Genomic DNA, 16,930 nt, shown 5'->3' with positions numbered 1-16,930 from the left:
CATGGAGCCTGTTTAGGATTTTCCTTCCCCTGGCCCCCTCACTCACTCTCTCTCTCTCTCTCTCTCCCTTTCTCTGTTAAAAAAAAAAAAAAAGAGGAAAGAAAAATTGTAATTTTTTTAAATAAACTTAAAACATAATAAAAAAAACATTGAAATCTATCTAGCCCAGGGCACTTAGTCGTGATTTAAATTGAGTTTGGTGATTTTGATGAGTGGCTTTCTTTGCTAGCTTCATGCAATCAGTTTTAATCAGGCTGAGTGAAAAATTGAAAGGGGAGGGAGGCCAGTCAGTCCGGCCCATTCTGATCTCTGATGGAAACAGCCTGTGGCTTGTCCTATGCTGGTCATAGGCCTATGGACTTAAGAATTCAGAGGGAAAAATTCTGTTGTTGTTTCTTTGAGAGAGACAGCATTAGTGGAGAGGAGCAGGGGGAGAGGAAGAGAGAGAACCTTAAGCAGACTTCCCACTGAGCACAGAGCCTAATGCAGGGGCTCTCATGACCCTGAGATCATGACCTGAGCAGAAATCTTGTTGGCCACTTTACCAGCTGAGCCACCGAAGGGCCGCTAATACGGTCTAATAGAGGGACCAGCTGTGTCCCCTTCCCCAGGACTGAGGGCGTCCCAGGATTTAGGATTTCTCACTGCTAAAACTGGGCATGTCCTGAGCAAATTGGAACAAGTTGGTCACATTTGAGCCCAACGGCTTAATGCTTACCTGCAGACTCCGGGCCTGCACCTGACTTTCCTCTGACTACTGATGAGCTCATTTGACCTCAGTGCATCTTTTTTTCCCTGGCCCCGAATTGGGGTTGTTCTTACCCCTTTGCCATGCCTGCTGAATGCACATGGGAATGCCATGACAGGTGTAAAAGCTCTCCTCTCCCAGGAGAATTGTTCTAGTGCCCCTTCTTTCTCTGGTACAGTCTCCCTGTGATTTCCTAGGGAGTGGGGGCTTCAGCCCTTCGGGCTGGAGCCCTCTTTGGGGAGAGGCCATCCCTCTGGGAAATGGGAGGTGGTAACCAACGGAGCACATGCAGACAGGTGACTGCCACACCCTGGGTGGGGTAACAGCGTTGGCCTTCTGTTAGACACACCTCAAGCATACCCCGCAGAGCAGCTGTCTGGACTGCCCAGGGCGGTGGGGGGTAGCACCTGCTCTGGGACATGGGGATTTGAAGAGGTCCAGCTGCAGGGAGGCAGAGCAACCGGCTGTGGTTAATAAGAATCATAATCATGGCCATTCATCATGTTCATAATGGCTGACCTTATTTATCGGAGACTATGTGCTTTATATGGATTGTCTCATTTTAATTCTCCCAGCACCTGTGTGAAGTCAGGGTTATTTCCCCATTTTCCAGATGAGGAAACTGAGGCCCAGAGTGATTAAGTCACTTGCCCAAGATGGCCTGACCAGTAAATGCTGGAGCCGAAATGGACACCTGGGCCGCTGGACTCAGGCCCCTCTCTCAACTGTGCTCTTCTGGGCTCTCCAAGAACCAGGCAGGAGCTCTGCCGACATGTATGTTAATTTGGAAAACGATCCGTGTGCCTTTCCCCTCAAGGAACATGGTGGTGGCTTTGAAGGAACTGTCCATCCGGGGCGACTTCAGGACCACCGTGGAGTATCTCATTAACCTGCTGGAGACTGAGCACTACCAGAACAATGACATCGACACTGGCTGGTTGGATCACCTCATTGCTGAGAAAGTGCAGGTGGGGAGCTGCCCTGTTCTCCCCTCAGGGTCACGGAGGCCCCCCACCCCCGCCCCACTTCCGGGCTCCCCGTGGGCTTGGTCACCACTGACACTGAAGTCTCTTCTAGGCTGAGAAACCAGATATCATGCTCGGGGTGGTGTGCGGGGCCTTGAACGTGGCCGACTCGATGTTCAGAACTTGCATGACAGATTTCTTACACTCGCTGGAAAGGTAGGGTGCAGGGGTAGTTCACCCCTCCTCCACGGGATGTGTGTTAGTGGCAAGCAAGGGAGAATCAGGCAGCAGGCAATTAGGGAATCCCGCCTCTGTGCTTGCCTCTGAAATTCCTCTCCTGTGAACCAAGGCTGCAGGAGAGGAGGCCGCTGGTGGGGGGGTCTCAAGGGGGCCAGCCCCAGGCACATGGCTGTAGTCCTAGTCATGCTGACTTGTGTAAGGTACTTCATAGCCCTTGAGTTCAGAGAGGAGGTGAATTGAGAAGCAAAGCAGGTGATGGGTCACCTCTGCAAACGTTCCTTCCGGACCCTCCCCTGAGTCGGGCGTGGCTAGTGAAGTGACCAGCGTGGAAGCAGCCACGGGCTCACCATGAGGATGGGCCAGTGTTTCTCAGCACCAGCACCCTTGACATTTTTGACTGATTTTTTTATTGTGGGGGCTCTCCTGTGCATTGTGGGAAGTTAGCAGGAGTCCCCCATCTCTCCACCAGGAGTCACCACAATCAAATACGTCTCCAGACATGGCCAAAGGTCCTGGGGTAGAGGCAGAAATCACCCCTAGAGACACTGTGATAGGCAAATAAAGCTACCAAAACAACTTTAGAAAGGCAAAAGATGTTAGAGCGGTTGTCATGCTTGTGCAGAGTAATAGAGTCACAATGCCTGTGTCACCTTCCTTCCCACATTGGGAATTTTTTCCCAGAATGAGCATTAAGGATTTTGCTTCCTGGAAAGCCCTTTTGAAATTTCTCACCCTTCAGCAAGTGCTGTTCCCTTAAGTTCTGAGCAGTGTCACATTCCTTGCCTTTCCATCGGATTTAGCTTTCTAAATACAGCCAGATGTGTTGGTGTTTAGGCGAGGCAAAGAGCTGGGTGACTAGTTTAAATCTAGAGGGTGGCCCTAGTGTTCTCGTTCATTCCCACAGCCGACTGCAAGTCTCTTTTCTTTCAGGGGCCAGGTCCTTCCTGCAGCTTCTCTGCTGAACATCGTGGATGTGGAATTAATTTATGGAGGTGTTAAGTACATCCTCAAGGTGAAGACCCTGGGTTTCTCGGATGTCTCCAGCATTTTGGAGGCTGATGGGAGTTTTTCTTTCTGGAGTGGACTTGCTCCTGCTTGGGTGCTGGGACTCCCCAGGCAGTCCCGTGCCCTTGAAACCTAAGCACTTAGGGCTTGGAAGTGTGTAGCCTTGTGCAATACACACAGTGTACAGGGGACTGTGTATTTGGGTTCTGGGGCTGAGTAATAGGGAACCATGAGCCGGTGGCTTCAACACACAGAAGTGTGTTCTCTCTGAGTCTAGAGGCCAGAGTCTAAAATTAAGGTGTCAGCTGGGCCCTTTGAAGTCTCCAGGAAAGAATTTGTTTCATGCTTTCCTAGCTCCTGGTGGTTGTGGGGCCGACCTTGGTGTTCCGTGGCTGTTAGACCGTCACTCCAAGCTATGCCTCTGCCGCCTTTTCTGTGTGTATGTGTGTGTGTGTGTGTGTGTGTACATTGTCTTCCTCTGTGTGTCTCTGCTCTGAAGAACACCACTCATACAGGATTTAGAGCCCGCCCTCTTTCAGAATGGCCTCATCTAACTAACTCCATGTGCAAAGACACTATTTCCAAATAAAATCACATGCACAGGTGCCTGGAAGGACATGAATTTGGGGGCACAGTATCCAGTTCAGTACCAAGCATGAGCAGGACCTTTGCTGAGCCGGCATAGTGTGTGGCTCCATTTCCAGGGGCCGTGAGGCCAGCTCTGTCTTGTGTGTCTGCACTAAAGGTCAACATATGGCTTTCGGATCTCTCCCTGGTCCACCTTGGGCTTCCCGGGCGGTTTACTTGGTGCTGCTGTGCTCTGTCAGAAGTATCCTGTTACCCTTCCTGGGGCATCTGAGGTCATTTCAGAGAGAATATCAGCGTGTCTGAGATGTGTGGGCACAGGATCAGACCCTGGGTCCAGGTCAGGGTGACCCGTGGGGGCCAAGTGTCCCCAAGAAGCTAAGGCCTCCTTCTCGGGAGGGAAAAGATAACATAGAACTCAACTCTGCCTTTGAGGCAGAATTTTTTTGTTCTGTTACTTTATTTTTAAGATGACTGAGCATGTGTTACCCTTCCAGTTTTGGGGATATTCAGGGTCGATGTAGTCAAACAAGTATGTTCTCCATGGGGCCCTGCTCTGAAACCACTCCTCTTTACCCATCCATGCTTCCTGACTATTTAGGGGGCCTGGTTCCCCCGGCAGGATTTTAAATGTGACACATGCTTACTGTATAAAATTTTAAATTTTCAAAAAAAGCATAAAACATCGAGGGAACCCCCATGAACGTTTCAGCACAGACTTTGCAAAGTTGAGATCATGGTGCAAATACTGTTTTACTGCTTTGATATTATCATGGCCTGAAGTTTTCCCATGTTATTAAACAGTTTTCTTAATATCAGTTTGGTGTCTAGAGCCAACGGTCCAATGGAACTTTCCGTAGGAACAGAAATGTGCTGTATCTGTGCTTTCCAGTGTGGCCACGGGGGGCTACTGAGCGCTGAGGAACTGAATTCTATATATTATTTAAGTTAAATTAATTTACATGTAAATAGCCGGCCTAGCTCTATTTGACAGTGGGGGTCCAGAGCATTCCATTGCAAGGTTGCGGGATAGCTAGTTTGTGTCTCAGTCTTACTGTTACCATGAATAATGTTGCAATAAACATTCCTCTGTTTCTTGGGACCTTTCCTCTCAACATATGTATCTTAGAGGCCGAGGGCTCTTTAGGGCTATCTGTTTTCCAAAAGAGAGCACCCAGAATGAACCCAGGGCTAGTATGTCAGATCGAAATGCAGAGCCGAGGCTAGGGCCTGGCCACCTGGCCTCTCTTGAGGGTCCCAAAGGTCTTGTGTGCCCCCTGGGCAGAGCTGGGCTGGGGGGGCAGAGTCCTGGTCACTGGTGGAGTCTCCAGGGCTGTCTCATCCAAGGTGAGACCCCACCCCAACCCCTGCACCTTCCCTGCTGCTCCTGGGGACCCTGCTTGGGGCTGATGCGTAGAGGCAGAAATGAGAAGGGCATGTGATTGGCAGAAGATGACCAGGCTGGGCTGCACCCACAGACGGTGGCCACTAGCCCTGCTGTGGGACAGGTGCGGCACGCTGACTGTGGTCCCATCAGCTGCTCCCCGAGGGTACACTCCACCATGGACTGTAGCCCTTGCTCCTGGTGGTGGTGGTATGGGGGCAGAAGGTGCCCTGGGGCCCAGGGACAAGCATGTCTCCTGGATTCAGGCAGGGACACTGAACCTGTCCCCACAGGTGGCCCGGCAATCTCTGACCATGTTCATCCTCATCATGAACGACTGTCATATCGAGATCGATGCCCACCGGCTAAGCGACGGGGGGCTGCTGCTGTCCTATAACGGTAACAGCTATACCACCTACATGAAAGAAGAGTTTGACAGGTATGTAGGGGGCGGGGCAAGGGGCACGACGCAGAGCCACCCTTTCCCACAGGGCTCAAAGATATAAAGCCAGCTCTGTGCAGCCCAAGGGTCTTAGAAAAATACCTTCCCCAGTAGATTCTGGGGCCCATGGAGAGGACAGTCTCTTGGCTGGACAACCTCAAAGCTGGCAGACGTACTGGGGAGGTTCCCAAGAGGCCTGCTTCTGGTAATGTGGGAGGGTCCAGAGCCAAATGGGCCGTGACTCCCAAGTCCAGGGCCTGCAAGGTGTACGACAGCATGTCAGCCACTCCTTGTCTGAGCTGCAGCGCCCACAGTCGTCTGAGCTCAGGCTTGGAGGAGAGGCAGCCTTCCAGTTAGGGCTGGATGTACCGGGCACAGGACAAGGTTTTGGGATAAGACCACGGTCATGACTCATGGAGCCTGCTGGTGAACATGACATATCGAGCAAGCAGAAGGAGCAGGACTGATCACTGTGCACCTGGATAAGTGAAATGCAGGATGCATAAGTGCAGGAAGTACTTAGCACGGAGGCATCATGAGCTCTTCCCCAGAGCCCCTCCCTTTGCGGTGCACTTGACCACCCTTGAGCTTGTACAATGAAGTGTAGGCCAGCCAGGCTGAGTGGGCAGCCAAGACTTCCTCTGCCCCTCCAGCCCAGGAGAATCAGGCCAGGGTTGGGGGATGGTGGGGAGGGGGGTGGTTTGCGCCATAGGCCCCATGCCTGGAAAGCTCTACTTAGAGAATTGTCTCCCTTCCCAAACCTCGAAGTTTTAAAAGAAGGCAGGCTGGATTCATGCCAACCAGAGCACTGTTATATTACCTCTTTTTAACCATGTTCTGTCTGCCAAGAATATTCAAGATTATCATAGACTTCCCCCCACCAACCCCCCACCTCCTGGGACGTACTCTGGCCAGTACAGTTATAAGGTGAAGCCTTAAAGTCAGTAAATATTTCTTGGAGAATATCAGTGGCTTTCTCTGTGCCTCTTAGAATTGTATCAGGAAAAGGAACTGGTTTTCAGCCAGAAAAGGGTCATACCCTTTGCACATCCCATTCATTCCCAGTATCTTTGTGGTAACGTCAGATGCTAGCATCAGGGTGAGTGGAATCTCTCAGACCACATGGGGGGAGGGGGACACTCTGGGCTGCCATCAGGAAGAGGAAAACGTTGTCAAAAGCCAGACATGGGCACGCTGGGTTGATGGTCTTCCCCCAGCTACCCACCCGCCCCTTCTGTCTCCCAGTTACCGTATTACCATCGGCAACAAGACTTGCGTGTTTGAGAAGGAGAATGATCCCACGGTCCTGAGGGCCCCTTCGGCTGGGAAGCTAATACAGTACACGGTGGAGGACGGGGGCCATGTTGAGGCCGGGAGCAGCTATGCCGACATGGAGGTGAGTACAGAGTCGGCCCTGGGGTTGGGGCTGCAGCCAGGCCTCCCCTTCACCCCGCTCCCCAAGGGGGGAACCATCCCACATTGCCCCTGCACCCCTGCACCCCAGGCCAGCTGGCCTCACCTGTCCCCTGGGCCACCATCTGCCGATTCTTCAGAGAGTCGGGGCATGGGGTTCAGCTCCAATTCTCTGCAAAGGGAAAACCTCAAAAGTGTATACCTCCGTGGGAGTGAGGAAGGACGGGTTGATAATAACCATGGCAGTGATTTAAAAAGCTGTAAGGCAACACTTAACACAGTGCTTGCCACGTGGCAGGTGCTAGTCTAGGCATTTTACTTGTTTAATTACCTTCTGTCATCTTCCCAGCAATCACAGCAGATGGGCACAGATAGGATCCCCATTTCACACACAAAGAAATGGGGCCCAGGCAGGCTAAGGAATGCAAGGTCCCCCAGAGCTAGGGTTCACACCTGGCCTCCATTCTATGCTGCTAAGGTCAATAACAATGAAAATGACAATGACAGTGAAAATAGGGCGGAAGTAGGAGCTCATGCTAGCTGGCCTCCTGCCAGGCTCCAGGTTCCTCCTGAGCGGCCCTTATAAGAGCACTATGAGGTGAGATGGTCATTCTTCCTCATTCGACAGTTGGGGAAACTGAGGTTCAGGGAGGGGAAGGCATCTGCTGGAGATCACAGAGTGAAGGGTGGGTGCTGGGGTTCCAGCCCAGGCCTGTCATAGGTGCCCGAGCTGTGACCTGCTGAGGAAAAGGAGCACAATGCTGAGTGTCTACAGCCCACACCACAGTAACAAAATGCATCATGTCCACGCACGTGGACTCCTGGAGAGGCCAGTTAAAGGGGCTGGCCACCCTAGAGGGAGCACATTCTTATTTCACCAGAGGTTGCCCAGAGGGTTTTCTCTCTGCCTTTTAAAAAAGAGCTGGTCACAAAATGTGCCATGTTTTAGGAATGTGTGTCTTAAGTACCCCCATATTTGATTTAACAGAATTTCTAAGAGAGAGGCTTTACTTTACAAATACAGATCAGTTTCCATGTCTGTACAATGGCTACAATAAATAACCTGCCTCCCTCGATGGCTTTGCAGGTGGAGATCATTCATGAACAGCCCTGAGCCTGGCACACAGCAGGTTTCTGGCAAATGCAAGTTCCCTCCGTCCTTTACACTTGAACTCTGCCCAGGGAACCATTATGTTTAAATGACCAAGCACCGGCTGCTCCAGAGTCCTGGTTCTGGTGACTCTGGTGCTGTCACACACACGCAAGCCAATCCCGGTGGGCTCATCTTATTTCTCCTTCCTGCACAACAGGTAATGAAGATGATCATGACCCTGAGCGTGCAGGAGAGTGGCCAGATCAAATACATTGAGCACCCGGGGGCCACGCTGGAAGCAGGCTGTGTGGTGGCCAGGCTGGAGCTCGACGACCCTTCCAAAGTGCACCCGGTATGCTGCACCCCAGCGCAGCCGCCCTGGCTGGCTCAGGAGTGCTCACTGTTCTGCTGGTTCTGGGGGCAAAGCTGGCTGAACACTCCCAGCTCTTGTCCTGCCTCTGTGAGCCCTCAGAAGCCAGTGTGATGGGTACAGAAGCCCGCCTACCCTTTGCTCACACCCCTCACACCTGCAGCTCACCAGCCCACCCAGAGTAAAACTCAGGTTGCATACTGTAATATAGAGTTATTAGCATATAATTACAAGGAGTAGATAATACTGTTATAATGAACGAAGCAACATTGATGTTATTACTCACTGATGTCCGTACATTATGCAGATCTCCTTAGTGGTCATGTTTAAATGGTAAGAGAAACAATGCAAAATTCAGCATTTGAACCGTTTGGAAGTGCAGTTCAGTGCCATTAAGTGAATTCACACTCTTGTGCGACCAATACCGCCACCCGTTTCTAGAACCTTCTCCGCTTTTAAATGTATTTTTTTTAAAGAGAGAGAGGATCACAAGTAGCCAGAGAGGCAGGCCGTGGAGTTGGGGGTTGGGGGGGAAGCAGGCTCCCTGCCGAGCAGAGAGCCCAGTGTGGGGCTCTATCCCAGGACCCTGGGATCATGACCTGAGCTGAAGGCAGAGGCTTAACCCACTGAGCCACCCAGGTGCCCCTAGAACCTTCTCTGCTTTTCAGACTGAAACTCTTACACTCATTAACCACTACTTCCCCATTCCTCGCACCCCCAGCCCCTGGCAGTTGCTCTTACTGTCTCTATGAATCATACTTACACGAGGAACCTCGTATTCATGAAATCGTACAATACTTGTCTTTTTGTGGCTGGCTTATTTCACTTAGAACAATGTCCTCTAGGCTCATCCATGATGTAGCAAGTGTCCATACCTCATTCCCTTTAAAGGCTAAGTAACACTGCATGGTTTATATAATGCATATTTCGTTTATCCAGTCATCCATCGATGGACATAGGGCTTGCTTCTGTCTTTGGGAATGCTGTTGGGAATCATGCTGCAGTGAACATGACTATATGATTCCTGTAGTTTTTGCCCAAATCCAGGAACCCATTCAGGTTAGCGTATCATGTAGAGATGCCTCGTCCCCTTAGGCCCCTTTTATGACCACCCTTTACAAAATGGCACACACACACACCTGACCTTGCAGTCCCAGCCTCCTGCCCTGCTACCCTTCTCTCCCTGGTACTGTCATTTGTGATGAGACAGACGAGGTGTCTCACTGATTGTCCCTTTGGTATAATTTTGGGCATTCGCTAAATGGGAAGCAGGAAGAGACCAGTGTGTTTTGTCATTCTCGCCCCTGCTGGATGCAGTTACAGGGGTTCGGGTGCTGTGGGGGCAGTAGCCTGTCCTTGGAACCAGCGGTGGGGGGTACCAGAGTATCAGTGATATGTATGGTCCTGAAGCCTAGCTCCAGGGCGATCTCCAATTTAGATTCTTATAATTAATTGTTAAGCTTTCCCATGAAACTGGGAGTTCTGAGGTCAAGGACATTTCTTGTTCATCGCTGTATTCTTGGTGCCTAGCACAGTGCATGGGGCATACAGCGTCCTCAGAAGAAAGCAGGTCTTGCCGAATACATGAATGTTTACACCCTCCTAAGCAAGGCATGAAGATGTAGCTACTCATTCGTGCCTATATTGTGTTTTTTTTTCCCTGTAATAGTTAGTACTTGTGCCCAGGGTAGGGAGCATTTAGAAAGGAACCAGATCGTCTCTTTTTTTCCAGAATATTCTGTCAGTTTCCCTCTCATTTTTTTCATTATTCTCTGTAGTGGGTTCCCAAAGTCAGAAGTAGACTGAGCCTTTTCAGATCACCAGAAAGGTGTGTGTGCCTGCGTGTGATTCCTTTCAGCAGCCATTTCCCACGCCCCATGCCAGGTTCAGGAGGCAGGGCCCAGCCACCAGTCCCTGGGGGTTCATGTTTTTCTACAAGATTATCCTATGGCGCCGTAAGTATAGTAAGAGGGGCTGCCCTTGCCTCCCCCCCGACCCCCGTGGGTGCCCAGCAGGAGAAGCCAGCACCAGATCGTGGAGAAGGAGACCCTCCAGTTTATCTCAAAGGATGGGACGAGCCCACAGGGCTGGGATAGGGGAGGGGGCAGGGAGCTGAGGGTTCTGGGTCAGCAGAGTAGCTCATCCTAAAGCTCCTGGGCCCCAGGGCTGCACATAGTATGTGTTTGGTGGACATTTGTAGAATGAATAAATAAATAAACAGGCTCCTGGGGTCAAGGTTGCCCCTTGAGGGTGGGCTTGTTGTTGTTGTTGTTGTTGTTCTCTAAGGACAAATGTTTATGATTTACAAAAAGCTGGGACCTTTGCATGAGAATTTCATAAATTTCCATCCTGCTAGTTGTTTATCTTTGGGATTCAGTAAAGACCTAAAATAAATAAGGAAAACAAGGGAAATAATTTTGATTAGAAAGCAGAGCAAAACAAAAGGATCTTACTTCCTCAAAATCACTAGGAGTGTATAACAATAGACTATGGCATTCTCAATGGAGGAGGTTTGGGAAACCCACATGAAGTGGGATTTTAGCAATTTTGACTTTCCAATATGTGTTCTTATGGGCGGTTTTGTTCTTTTTCCCTCAGGCATCATCCTAATTAGATTGTGCACTGTACTGGTAGATCTGCCTCCCTCCTCTGTTTCTTTCGTCTCTCTCAAGAGGCAGGTGTCCTTGACCTCTGGTTCTTCTTGTGTCTCCTCAGGCCAAGCCATTCACAGGAAAGCTCCCTTCCCAGCAAACTCTACCCATCATGGGAGAGAAACTGCACCAGGTTTTCCACAATGTCCTGGAAAACCTGACCAACGTCATGAGTGGCTACTGTCTGCCGGAGCCTATTTTTAGCACAAAGGTAAGTCACGTGCAAGGGACAGGTGTGTATTCTACACACGTGTGCTGGTCTGTGTGAAGAGCCAGGAGGGTTTATGCCATGAAATCTGAGGTCTTTAGTGAAGGAAGTTAGAGAACATACAAATAAACGTTTTAGAGTGGAAAGTGCCCACAAACATTAGCTCTTCACATGGCCTCTTGTTTTGTTCCCACACTATGCCAGCTGCCTGGATGCATAGAGGGAAGGGGGTGTGGGGGAAACCAGGCATTCCCCTTGGAGTCAGGGGGCCGTTCCACTCAGGACTGTTCCAGAGGCTGCCAGGTGTAGATGTTTGGCTCCTTGTGTACTGGGTCTGGATGGGTTGAGTGTGTCGGGTGCCCTGTGGAGTGTGGCGGTGCCCATGCCCCCACACAGGGCGTCCAGCTAATGCTCTGGTCCCTGCTTCAGCTGAAGGAGTGGGTGCAGAAGCTCATGATGACCCTCCGGCACCCGTCACTGCCGCTCTTGGAACTGCAGGAAATCATGACCAGCGTGTCTGGCCGCATCCCTGCCCCCGTGGAGAAGTCTGTCCGCAGGGTGATGGCTCAGTACGCCAGCAACATCACCTCAGTGCTGTGCCAGTTCCCCAGCCAACAGGTGCGTTTCCCCCAACCCCCGGCCTCACTGGGGGGCCTGCAGGCTCCGCCTTGGGAGTTCCATTTCCGGCCACCATGGCCTCTGATTGAGCACCAAAGATGGCGCCCAGGGAGCATTTCCTTTTGAGCCCTTCGCTACCGAACCCCAGCATTTTCCCCAAAGTCGTTGAGATGAACGCAGTTATGGGGCCTTACTCCGTAAAACTCGGGTTTAGAATAGGAGTTAGCAGTTGGTACAAATACAGGGAACATTTCCCCCAACGCACTCTGGCTGAAGCAGAGGGAGTTTGGTTTCTCTTGCTAGTCTGTAGCTTTGATTTTCTTCCTCCGGTGTCTGTAAGGTGATCATCTTGGGGCCCTATGTATGTAGAATAATTTTAAGTAATGGAAAGCATTCCAGAGTAGTATGACGTATCTCTAAGAATTCTATGTTGGCCTGATTTTGTGCTTTTTTTTTGCGGAGGAGGGAGTGTTGCTTTATCAAGCGTTTTCAAGGTAATTTGCATTTGGAAGAACCTCCTCTGTCAGTTTTCTTCTGCCCTCTGGTTGGAAGGGCCGCATACCATCATGGTGCCCCCACCCACGTGGTTGTGATTTGCGGAGCTGTGGGTCAGCGTAGATCTGCCAGTCAGCATAGATCAGGTCATTCCTGGAGGTCAACCGCTCTAGAGCTTGGAATGTTGTTCCATCATAAAAAGGAATCTAATGCAGATTTATACCGCAACATAGATGTACCCTGAAAACGTGCTAAGCGGAAGAAGCCAGTCATAAAAGACCACGTGTTGTATGGTTCCGTGTACACAAAGTGTCCAGAAGAGGCAAATCCATGGAGACAGAAAGTGGATTAGTGGTTGCCAGGGGCTGGGGGAGAGGGCTCAGGTGTAGCTCTTACTGGTTATCAGGTTTCTTTCTGGGGTGATGAAAATGCTCTCAAATTGGATAGTGGTAAATGGTTGCACAACTATACTGAAAAACACTCAATTTATTGTATACTGTAAAGGCGGGGGTGCCTGGATGGCTCAGTCGATAAATCTTATAGCTCTTTTTTTTTTTTTAAAGATTTTATTTACTTACTTGACAGAGAGAGAGAGACAGTGAGAAAGGGAACACAAGCATAGGGAGTGGGAGAGGGAGAAGCATGCTTCCCGCCGAGCAGGGAGTCTGATGCAGGGCTCGATCCCAGGACCCTGGGATCATGACCTGAGCTGAAGGCAGACACTTAACGACTGAGCCACCCAGGTGCCCCAGATCTTACAGCTCTTGATCTTGGGGTCATGAATTCCAGCCCCACAATGGGCGTAGAGCCTACTTAAAAAATGAATAAATGAATAAGGGGAATACTATGATATGTAAATTATATCTTGACAAAACTCTGAAGAACCCCGGTTAAGAAAAGAGCCTATTTGGACCTTTTAGGAGTTTGTTGTTGGCACAGGTTTTTTGTTAAAAATACTTTGTGTTGCCAAAAACAGTATGCTTCATAACACTAAATTTAGTTATAAAAACAAGATCCCCCCCACCCAGCCCACTTCATTTTCCTTGGGGTTGCAAACTGCCTTCCTTCCCCCAGTCCATTCGTATTTGTGGAGAAGAATAATGCATGGGTCTTTATGGGACTGATGTCATTCTAAGCTCAGATTCATCAAACACTGTGTTGAACGGGATGAACAGCTACTTCCAGGTGGCCAGAGAGGGCTTTGGAGCTGAAATTTTCAGATTTTGAATGAGCCTTGGGTGGGTCATCCTGGTGACTCCTGCATGGTGACCAGATAGTGTGGTTACGAGTGGCCAGGCCTGTCCTGTTGTCCCCATCCAGATAGCCACCATCCTAGACTGCCACGCAGCCACCCTGCAGCGGAAGGGTGAACGGGAGGTCTTCTTCATGAACACTCAGAGCATCGTGCAGCTGGTCCAGAGGTGAGTCCTCGGTCCTCTGTGTGGGGCGGTTTTCACATTCATTGTCTGTGCATTACCCTAATACAGCACTCTGGGGTTCTCTTCAGGGCAGGCTCCAACCAAGAGACAGAGCACGGGGTCCAGAGACTCTGATTACAATCCTGGCATAGGTATTCCTAACCCCAGAAACCCCAAGCAAGGCCCTCTTCGCCTGTGGTCTCAGTTTGCCAGTCTGTAAAATGGGAATAAAGACCCTTCACCCACAATTAGTCACTCTGAGTTATGAGTGGATTAATGCTTCTTTTTTTAAAATTTATTTGACAGAGAATACAAGTAGACAGAGAGGCAGGCAGAGAGAGGAAGGAAAGCAGGCTCCCTGCTAAGCAGAGAGCCCGATGCAGGGCTCAATCCCAGGACCTGAGATCATGACCTGAGCCGAAAGCAGAGGCTTTAACCCACTGAGCCACCCAGGTGCCCCTGGATTAACGCTTCTAAAGTGCCAATACACAGCGAGTCCTTGTGGTAGCTTTGCCTATAGGACCATGGGATGTGGTGATTTTATAGGCCATCAAGGACTCTACAGATTATCCTGTGATTTTGAAATCACTGTTGAAGAGGGTTGATGAGGAATTTGTATTTTGAGTAGCCTTTGAGCAGGGATATTCTGATGACAAGAAGAACCACCCTATTGTGTGAAAACTCTACCTCATAGGAAAGCTGTGCTTATAAAGACAGAATTGAAACAGTTTGAAATTGGAGGAGATGAAGTACATGAACGGTCACCATGTGCTGGAAACAGAGGCACAGAGAAGTAGGGCCCTTGGAGACTGCCCTTCTTTTCAGGGAGCGCCTTGTCTCATGGGGACTCAGACTGCCTATATAGGATTGAGCCAAGGAAGGGAGTCTTAGTGTGGATTCCCCACGAAGAATGAGTTTCACAGCCAAGGGCTAGGAGGGAAGACCCTCCCCAGAACTCTTTGGCCGCTAACCTTAAACCCACACTTTAGCTTCAGAGAAACACCTAGAAGAAAATGAACAATCCCCTAGCAGATTTTTCTGTTAAACATAAATATCACAGCTCTTTTTTTTTTTTTAAGGTTTATTTATTTTAGAGAGTGCAAGCACACGCATGCACGTGGGTGGGGGGAGGGACATGGAGAGGGAGATTCCCCACTGAGCATGGAGCCTGATGCAAGGGCTCCGTCATTGATGCAGGGCTTGATTGCACGACCCTGAAATCATGACCTGAGCTGAAACCAAGAGTCGGATGCTTAACCGACTGAGCCACCCAGGCGCCCCTCAAAGCTCCGTTCTATGTATTTTTTTAAGATCACATTTGAATAAGTGCATGTTTTAGGTTCTTCCTTTTGTTGTCAGTAACTCTGGGGTTAAACTGGTCTTAATGCCCTTAAAACTCAATGTCATATCACTTAGGAAACTCAGTTTCCTACATGCAGAAATGATTTAGAATGTTTTAGCAAACATCCAGGTTAAAATTTGTTTTCTAAAAAGGAAGCGAAATTTACATAAGGATCTATCGATAAACATCTTCCAAGTTTCGTTTAATTATCTTTCAAGCTCTCTTTATACCTAGGATGGTTAATTGATCATTTTTGGTATCAACTGTGTATGCAAGGCTGACCCTTTTCAGCCTCCTGTTCTTTCTCTCTGGGGATGAGCAGGAGCCATCCAAATGCTCAGACTTGGACTCTGGCTGTATGTATGACCTTGGGCAAGTCACTGCTGTCCTTGGCCTACAGAGTGCATCCAAATGAACCGACTCACATATGGCTCCCAGCCTTGAGGATTAGGAGATACAGCCTCCAGATACTGGATTACTGTTTTTCTCCTTTTGGAAGTCCTAAAAGCCCCGCTGTAGACGCGGGTGCCCCAGGAAGTGGAACTGATGGTTCAAGCAGCCTCTCCTTCCTCCCCAGATACCGCAGTGGGACCCGAGGCTACATGAAGGCGGTGGTGTTGGACCTCCTGCGGAGATATTTACGGGTGGAGCACCATTTCCAGCAAGGCAAGAGTTGCTACCAGCACTGGTGACAAGCCCACAGGGCGGGAGGGCCCTGAGCCTTACCCCTTTGTCTCCCTCTAGCTCACTACGACAAGTGTGTGATCAACCTCAGGGAGCGGCTGAAGCCAGACATGTCCCAGGTGCTGGACTGCATCTTTTCCCACGCACAGGTGGCCAAGAAGAACCAGCTGGTGATCATGTTGATCGTAAGCAAGAAAGGGCGCCCTGTACTCACTGTGGGAGTGGCTTGGCGTCCACAGACGTTCTGGAAAGGTCCGGAGTATAAATATTCCAGCTTTTGCTGGTTCATACTGGCTCAGTCCTGACCTTGTACAATGTAAACACATGGATGTGGCTGTGTCCCAATGAAGCTTTGTTTATAAAACCAGGCAGGGGGTGGGATTTTTGAGCCACTGCAAGAGATCATGATTCACACAAAGCACCTACCAGGCACCAAGCACTCCTAACATGCTTTACAAATACTAATTTAATTCTCACAGCAAGCAATGCACGTCCTGTTCTCACTTGCTTTGGCAGAGCACGGAGTTGAAGTAGTCACTTTCCCAAGGGCACCCACCTTCTAAATGCAGAACTGGGATTTGAACCCATGGCCTGGCCCCAGAGTAGTGAGTTACTAGGCAATAATTGGATTCTGAGTCTTGTGGGAGGATTTTTATTTTCCCTTCTTGGAGAAGCGTAGAGTTTCTTTGTTCTTATTTCTCTTCCTACTAGATGATAATTAGCGTCCGTTATAGGTAAAGATGTTTTTCCTTGATATGGTTCCTGATGGCCCCCTTGGAAAATGTAGACTCCGCAGATAGTAAGAGAGATTAAGAGAGAGGTGGACTTGACTTATAGCAAGAAGGGACTGGAAGGTGTTTTTATTGTTTGTTTGTTTGTTTTGTTTTTTTTTGTAAAGATAGTAAATATTTTAATCTTGAGAACCACACAGACTGTGTTGCAACAACTCAGCTCTGCTGTCGTAGAATGAAAGAAGTCATAGACAATCTATAAGTGAATGAGTGTGGCTATGTGCCAATAAAACTTTATTTACAAAGATAGGCAATGGGCCAGATTTGGGCTTGGGCCTATAGGATAGTTAACACCCTAACAAGATAGATTCATAAATACTGATATTTTTGTAAAGAATCATTTTGAAATCTAGGGTAGCATGAGGATCTCTTAATCCTAGCTCTACGTGAGAATCTCCCGGGGTAGGTGTAGGGGAGCTTTTAAAAGACACAGATGCCCAGGCCCTACCCTGGTCAGTTAAATCAGGCTTTCCAGGGA

General features: G+C 49.5%; 1 protein-coding gene across 4 annotated transcripts in view; it reads left to right on the top strand.

Annotated features, from left to right (window-relative positions):
* ACACB (acetyl-CoA carboxylase beta) overlaps positions 1 to 16,930 on the top strand; it is a 117,469-nt gene that overhangs the window by 55,944 nt on the left and 44,595 nt on the right. For all 4 annotated transcript variants that reach the window (XM_032847433.1, XM_032847435.1, XM_032847434.1 and 1 more), the window contains 11 exons: positions 1,566 to 1,716; positions 1,826 to 1,929; positions 2,884 to 2,965; positions 5,221 to 5,366; positions 6,615 to 6,765; positions 8,093 to 8,227; positions 10,961 to 11,107; positions 11,534 to 11,722; positions 13,538 to 13,638; positions 15,555 to 15,643; positions 15,722 to 15,846. In XM_032847433.1, coding sequence (XP_032703324.1) covers positions 1,566 to 1,716; positions 1,826 to 1,929; positions 2,884 to 2,965; positions 5,221 to 5,366; positions 6,615 to 6,765; positions 8,093 to 8,227; positions 10,961 to 11,107; positions 11,534 to 11,722; positions 13,538 to 13,638; positions 15,555 to 15,643; positions 15,722 to 15,846 — 1,420 coding nt within the window. The remainder of the gene's footprint in view (positions 1 to 1,565; positions 1,717 to 1,825; positions 1,930 to 2,883; positions 2,966 to 5,220; positions 5,367 to 6,614; positions 6,766 to 8,092; positions 8,228 to 10,960; positions 11,108 to 11,533; positions 11,723 to 13,537; positions 13,639 to 15,554; positions 15,644 to 15,721; positions 15,847 to 16,930) is intronic.

Source organism: Lontra canadensis, unplaced genomic scaffold (assembly GCF_010015895.1).
Source record: "Lontra canadensis isolate GAN:19392208 unplaced genomic scaffold, GSC_riverotter_1.0 scaffold187, whole genome shotgun sequence".
Taxonomy (NCBI): domain Eukaryota; kingdom Metazoa; phylum Chordata; class Mammalia; order Carnivora; family Mustelidae; genus Lontra; species Lontra canadensis.
The sequence above is the reverse complement of the archived record's forward strand: the minus strand, read 5'-3'. Positions and strand labels throughout refer to the sequence as shown.